Source organism: Taudactylus pleione, unplaced genomic scaffold (assembly GCF_031769625.1).
Source record: "Taudactylus pleione unplaced genomic scaffold, aTauple2 ptg001607l, whole genome shotgun sequence".
Lineage (NCBI taxonomy): Eukaryota > Metazoa > Chordata > Amphibia > Anura > Myobatrachidae > Taudactylus > Taudactylus pleione.
In genome coordinates this window covers 661413-669418 of record NW_028286004.1, presented here as the reverse complement: position 1 = coordinate 669418, position 8006 = coordinate 661413, and the positions used below count along the sequence as shown (strand labels likewise).

At 42.1% G+C, this 8006-nt stretch overlaps 1 protein-coding gene across 1 annotated transcript; it reads left to right on the top strand.

Moving 5' to 3' along the window:
• Nucleotides 1–6630: 6630 nt before the first annotated feature.
• Nucleotides 6631–7749, top strand: LOC148442134 (52 kDa repressor of the inhibitor of the protein kinase-like). The gene has a single exon (XM_088464194.1). It carries the CDS (start codon nucleotides 6631–6633, stop codon nucleotides 7747–7749), a length of 1119 nt encoding a protein of 372 aa, XP_088320320.1.
• Nucleotides 7750–8006: the final 257 nt, after the last annotated feature.

Below are 8006 nucleotides of genomic sequence, written 5' to 3'. Positions count from 1 at the left end.
TAAAGAAATTAATTATAAACACACACATAGCCCTGTGTGTGACCATTATTCGTGTATACTTAGTATTACCATACAGAGCGGTGTGCTCACCATCAGTTCTCACCTCAGTGTTATAACTACAAACCATGCATACTGAGTATCATTATACGGAGTGCGCTGTGTAGAGAGTGTTGTGTTCATCATCAGTGTTATCACTATACACTGTGCATACTCAGTAATATCATACAGAGCAGTGTGCTCATCATCAGTGTAATAACTATACCCTGTCTATACTCAGCACTATTATACAGAGCAATGTATCTTACCTTAGTGGTGTAACTATACAATGTGCATTTTTATACTCAGTACCATCATACAGAGCAGTGTGCACACCTCAGTGTTACAACTATACACCGTGTTAACTCAGTACTACTATACAGAGCAGTGTTACAACTATACACTGTGTATACTCAGTGCTCCTATACAGAGCGCTCACCTCAGTGTTATCACTATACCGATAGCTATATAAATAACTATATATAAAAAACTATATGCAATATGTTCTATAAGATCCCATTTATGAGACATTTTACCACAGTATTCGATATTCCGCTGTGGGTCCTGTAATGTATGTATTTCTCCTAGCAATCAAGCCAGAAAAATGTAATAAATCAAATCTTATGCCACTACACAAATGTTTAAAAATGTAAGATTTTATTACTTGCAACAGTACCAATTGTATTTATTTAATCGAATGTTTGTGGCCTCCAATATATTTGAAAAACCACAAGGAGATTCCGAGACAGATAGGCAGAACACCTGCGGAATATTAACAAAGGTGTTGCCAACCATTCCCTCAAAAATATCAAAAGCATTATAGGGATTAAAAAGGTTGAAGGTAATTGGGGTACAAAAGGTACTGATACATTTTTAGCGAAGGCAGAAATGAAATCCATATATAATTAAAATACCACAGCCTTGGGGTTTAAATACAGATTTCGAACTAAAGTGGTTTTTATAGTTTTTAACATTTTTAAATGGTTTTGATTCATATAATAACATGATTTAAAATTATTTTTATATTGTGTTTTTATGCTGGTTATTTTATAGATCTTATTACTGTTTACATACATATATGCACTTTTATTATAATTGAAATGCAGTTTTATATTTATTGTTTATAATACCAAAGCCGTTTGCTATATACTAATTATAGTAGAGAATTACATATTTTGCATTTTTATCAAAATAGTGAACTCATGTTATACAATGATGTCCCCAGGGTAGTTATTTCCGGTGTACGGACAAGTGCTGGAACGCAGTCATACACCCTGACTTGTCCAGTACTTTGCCGTAATGTTAGACCTAGTGGTCCTGTGGTTTGCATCATGTGCTCCATGGCGTTGCACACACACCGAGTCCCCCGCCACCACTTCATGTCCGTGGGTCACGTGGCCGGCAGTATGCGTTCCATTACTAGGCACGAAGGAAGCGTCCTCGAGTTACAGGAAGTGATGATTATCACTAACAAAAGGGGACTATGCTTGCTATATAACGCAGTAGCTGAGGATACAGCATACCTAATTAGCGGTGAGCTTATATATTAGTACTTTGGATGTGTAGAGGTTTATTTTTATATATACCTATGTCCGCACACGAGACAGGAAATGGGTGGAGACTTGAATCCCTATAAAGACCTGATCCTGGTCTGATATACAAACACACCTAGAAAAAGACCTATAGGTTGAAACGCATTAGTGGAGTATTTTGGTACAGCTCAGTAGGGGGAGCTAATGAAAAGTTCCCTTATATGTATTGATTTGTACCTTTTCCAAAAAGGACTTATATGGTATGCAACCATTTATCAAGTGTATTTTATGTTGCAATAAATGATTTACTGCTTAACACTATGGATGTGTTCCCCTTATATTTTTTATGACGTCAATAGAATATTAAGGGACACAGTATTGAAAACAGCTTTTTGGAGGATTCAAGTTTGGATTACTTTATGACTTTCTGGATCATATTGAAGTATTGATGACATCACTATCCGAAGGAAATTATCTTCCTATGAAAAACTTAACTATATATCAAAGATCTTATATTCGTATCTTTGAAACTATATGTATTTATCCTTACCCGTTACATCTGGGTTGTGGTGTACCTTTTTAAGGTAGAGCGCTTGGACCTTTTTATTTTTTTAAGAATTTGTATCTTGTGATCTGGTGTTTAAGCTACCTTCCTTCAGTGTGAGTGCACAAGTGTGTATTTATAATGTGTATACTCTGTACTATAATACACAGCAGTATGCATACCTCAATATAATCAGTACGCACTGTGTATACTCTGTACCATTATACATAGTACTGTGTACACCTCAATGTTATCACTACACATTGTGTACTGTACTATTATACACAGAAGTGTGTACACCTCAATGTTATCACTACACACTGTGTATATACTGCACTATTATACATGGCAGTGTGTACAGCTAAATGTTATTATCACTACACACTGTGTATATACTGCACTATTATACATGGCAGTGTGTACAGCCAAATGTTATTATCACTACACACTGTGTATATACTGCACTATTAAACATGGCAGTGTGTACAGCCAAATGTTATTATCACTACACACTGTGTATATACTGCACCACCATACATGGCAGTGTGTACAGCTCAATGTTATCACTACACCATGCGTATATACTGTACCATTCACCCGCGCATGCAGGGGGGGGGTTCCAAGTCCCTGGAAACCCCCCCTGTTCGACCCGGCGAGCAGCGCTGCTTAATACATTTTATTTTATTTTTTTTCAGAAAGACTGTGACACTGCCTGGGCTGGCTGTAGGGGGAGCTGCAGCACGCAAGCCCCTCCCAGCCAGTTCCCAGGCAGGCACCGTGAGCATCACTCAGCGCCTGTGGACTGCCGCGCCTCCGGAGCTGTAGAGTTCGGCGCCGGGTGCCGAGATGTAAGTGGCCCGGCCGCCGAATTGTTGACGCTGCCAGTATGTGTCGGGGGAGCACCGGGGATCTTGCGGGCGGGGGGGCTGGGAGTGCGAGTATTTTTATATCGGACTACCAGCCCCCGCCGCCTGCCCGCCCCCCCCCCCTGGCACTGCCATATTCCACTGCCAGTCTGCTATACTGCTGCTGTGGGGGGGTGGGGGGCGGGCTGGGAGTTCCAGTATTATTATTTTTTTGTGACTGCAGCCAGGTGCCACCTATTGCTGGGGGGGTAGGGTAGGCTCTGCCATATTCCACTGCCAGTCTGCTATACTGCTGCTGTGGGAGGGTGGGGGGTGGGCTGGGAGTCCCAGTATTTTTTTTTTTGTGACTGCAGCCAGGTGCCATCTATTGCTGGGGGGGGGTAGGGTAGGCACTGCCATATTCCACTGCCAGTCTGCTATACTGCTGCTGTGGGGGGGTGGGGGGCGGGCTGGGAGTCCCAGTATTTTATTTTTTTTGTGACTGCAGCCAGGTGCCATCTATTGCTGGTGGGGTGGGGGGGGGGGTAGGTAGGGTGACGGGGGCTGGGAGTCCCAGTATTTTTTTTTTTTAATGCAGCCAGGCGGCCATATTATTCTGCTGGGGGGGGAGGAGATGAGAGGTACGGGCGGCAGAGCAGCCAGGAGCCAGGACACTGATCAATAAACACACAAAAGCATATGGTTACTTACATATATGACGTCATGGATTAAAACGTCTGGTTGTTGCAATTGTTTTTAGGCATGTATCGGGAGACACTGTTGGTTCACACACAAAGGCTATGAAATCTAATTTGGCAATATAGTGAGAATACCAATGTTAAATTAAAAAACCCCATCTATAGCAGCACTACAGCAGCACTTTCCTTATGAGTGGATAAGTTATGTCTAATAAAGCATAATAATGGAGAACAGGGGTTGGTACATTGGGAGATCTGGGCGCACGCATACCATCACAGAACACTGTCACCTGTAAATTGCACAGGCTTTTGTAAACTCTGGGCCTGATTCAGAGCCGCTCGTAAGCGGCCGCTCGTTCGCTCCGAGCGATGTTCGCACATCTGCGCATGCGTATGGGTCGTAATGCGCATGCGCCAACCAGTCAGTGCGGTCGGAAATCGTGTGCTCGCAAAATAGCGAATGCCTGCTAATTTGAGTGACAGAGTAAGGCGTTTGTGGGTGGTAACAGGGGAAGGTGCTTGAAAACGGGGAGTGGAGATCCGAACGCAGGCGTTCCAAACGGTCAAAACGGGTGTTTAATGGGAGTGCATAATTAACAAAGCAGCGTCATCGACCACGTCACTTGGTTGTCTTTTAGCCTGAACTGCTCACATGATTGCGGTAGGAAAATGCTACCACAAGAATAGCGAGCAGTTCATACGCCGTTCGATGTACTCGATTAATCTAATAAATAGCGGAGATGATGTATGATGCGAGCAGCCAGGGGGCCTTTTTTCAATATAGCGAGCGCATGTTTCGTTCGCTCGTTCAGACATAGAGGCGTCAACAGACCGCAAAGAGCGAGCGCTTAATTTAAATATCCGGCCCCATTTTCAGAACGACCATCCGCAAATAGCGTCCGGCTCTGAATCAGGCCCTCTGTACATAGCAATCAGACGGGAATGGTGGCAGCGCGTCCATTTGTCTTCTCACTCTGAACTGGCATCTAATGACACACATTGATAAAATGAGACCTTTAAAAAAAAAAAAAAGGACTAATACAGCATTTTATAAAACAGCAATTTGGTCACCTTCAGGTTATGCAATAGATTGTTATGACTGTGATTACATAGCAGTACAGCAACGAGAGCCTTAAAATGTACAGTTATCTGTTTATTCCCCCAGAATAGCAATGAACACATATTTTGCTTGTTTCAGACAATGATCAGATGATCGTTGTCTGATCGTTCTGCATGTGCTGGATCGAGCATACAGCACATGCAGCAACTCCCCCACTACTGTTGATCGTGGGTCCCTATAGTAAACAGGTTAACATGGTTGATATCGACCATGTTGGCTGCATGCATGGGCGATGGTAGTGTAGAAGCCATTTTGGAATAAGAATCCATTTTGTATGCCATGTATGCATGAAGGGTGGCTGCACAGGACAGGATGGAGTTAATTCATTGTACAGACCCTGTTATAAGTGCACAGAAAAGCATATGTACATATATGGTAAGGTATGCGATTCCAATGTTTAAACAGAGCCATAGTCTCACTGCAGATAATGCATACCAGATGTGTTGCGTGGTACCTTATAAAGGAGACTGTCTGTTGAATAAAGGCAGAGATGGAGATGCTTGTGGTTACATATACACGTTCGTGTCCGTGTCTTTCTTTCACATGATCATATGTAGCCTTTAGCAAACAAGACTCTGAGGGTGACCAATAAAGAACTAATTCACTGGCCATAGCTAGTGAGGAGAATTGACAGTAGATATCGTTATCGACCATTCATGCCCGCTCATTGAGCGTCGTTTGAGGGGGCATTAAAGTGTACTATTTGAGTGATAACGATCTGATCGTTATAGTTTAAATCGTACACTTTATCTGATAGTGTGTACGCACCATTAGTATGTGGTAGGGATGTGTTTTGTTTTTATCCATGATTATACCATATAATGTTTAATTTTTTTTAACATATTTTACTTTAATTGTATCTTATAGAAAAGTCACAAGTTGTTTCCGACATAAGAACAATGTCAAAGCGGCCATGTAAACAAAAGGGTGCTATCCAGAAATATTTTAAAGCAGCTTCAAAAGCTACAGTGATGGCTTCCACTGCTTCTGAAAGCTGTTTGGTCGAGCACCCTGGCACGGTTCTTTTGGAGGGAAACTCTGAGAGTGAGGCAGGAACATCCTCTGCTGAAATAACCACATCAATAATAAACTTAGACGAATGTCCAGGTCTTTCAGAAGGATGCTCAGATAATGAGGCAGACACAGGGAATGCACCGAGCGTTCTACTTGTGGAACAGCTTAATCCATCTCAACCGGACATCAGCATTGCCCTATCTCATTCCCTGAGTGATGCAGAGAAGTTCAATGTGCTAGAGAATTTTTATAAACCCCCAAAAGATTTTCAATTTTCAAACAAGCTGTTGTATGGAAAGCAACGCAAGTTCCAACGTGACTATCTGTCACAATTCAAATGGCTGGCATATTCCAAATGCCTAGATGCTGGACTTTGTGTTTTCTGTACTCTTTTCTCTCTGCCAAGTGGTGCAGCAGAAAACTTTGTGTCTGTGCCATATTCTAACTGGACAAAAATGGCTAGCGCATTAAATAAGCACCATATGAATGCTGTATCACTAGGCACAGAGTTTAAAAACACTTATAAGGGACTCCAGAAGCCAGTGGACCACTATCTAAATGCAGAAAGGGGTAGGAATTTTGAAGAAAATCGAGCAAAGCTTAGACCAATAATTAGCGCCATCATTCTGTGTGGGCGACAAAATATTGCTCTAAGAGGCCATAGAGACAGTGACGCAGGTGACTCTACTAACAAAGGCAACTTCAAGGCTATATTAGATTACAGAAGTGAGGGAGACAGTGAGTTGAGAGAACATCTAAGTAAGTCAGCCAAAAATGCAAGGTACACTAGCTGGCGGGTTAAAACCAAATCATAGACATCTGTGGAAACATTCTGACTAGGATGATAGTTGCAGATGTGGATGAATTCTTTACCGTCATAGCTGATGAAACAGCTGACATCAGCAATAAAGAACAACTAGCTCTTGTCATTCGATTTGTCAGTAAAGAAGGTTTAATTAGAGTGGAGTTCCTAAGAATTATAGAATGCAGCGAGGGGGTCACTGGGCAAAATATTGCACAACAAATCCTCACAGGCATTAATATGGCCGGACTTTCTTTAAACAAACTTCGTGGTCAGGCATATGATGGTGCAGGGTCAATGGCATGGAAGGTGAAAGGTGCTGCTGCAATTATATCTCGTCAGTACCCAAAGGCGGTCTATACTCATTGCTGCTCCCATGTTTTAAACCTAGCCATCATGGCAGCTTCTAATATTCCCATGGTGAGGAATATGTTTGGTGCTGTGGATCGAGTACACACTTTTTTTGACTCTCACCCAAAATGCCAAACTGCTCTTGAGGCTGCTATTTCTAGTGAGTGCCCAGAAGCTACAAGAAAAAGGTTGAAGTCTCTATACAGGACCCGTTGGATACAACGGCATCATGCACTGGAGACCTTCCTTGACTTGTATCCTGCAAGAGTGAAATGTTTTGTGGACATTTATAATCCACCATCAGAAAATCCAGCATCCTGGAGCAAAGATAGTGTGGTTGATGCCAAATCTCTGCACCTTACTTTGACTACTTTTGACCACATCATTACTTTAGTAGTAGTACAGCACTGTATGTCGTTTGTTAAAGGACTTACTGTCTTACTACAAGCTAAAGCAAATTACATTGTGAAGGCCTGTTCTGCAGTTGAGGTTCTAAAAGTTACAATGGCAGGAATCAGACAGGATATTGATAATGAGCATGCCATGCTCTTTAAGAAAGCCAGTGATTTAGGATTAATGTTAGGAGTTACACCTAGTCTCCCACGTACCTGTGGTCATCAAACCCATAGAAGCAATGTGCCAGCAGAAAATCCTGAAATCTATTACATGCGTGTCATTACTGTCCCGTATCTTGACCATCTTATTACAGAGCTTGATGTTCGCTTCTCTGATCATCAGACAAAAGCCATGACAGCACTGACCATCATTCCATCTGTAATTGTTACAGACAGTGCAGATCAGAGCTAAATGATAACTAATTTCACTAATATGTATGAGGATGATCTTCCTTCTCCAAGAACATTCCATGCTGAGCTGATGCTATGGAAAAATCATTGGAAAGCTCAGGATACAGCCATTCTCCCCTCCACACCTTTTGAATCTCTATGCCATGCTAGTAAGCTGGCATACCCCAATATAAACACCCTACTTCAGATATTATGTGTACTTCCAGTCACTACCTGTGAAGCAGAGCGCAGCTTTAGTTCTCTAAAGCTTCTAAAAAC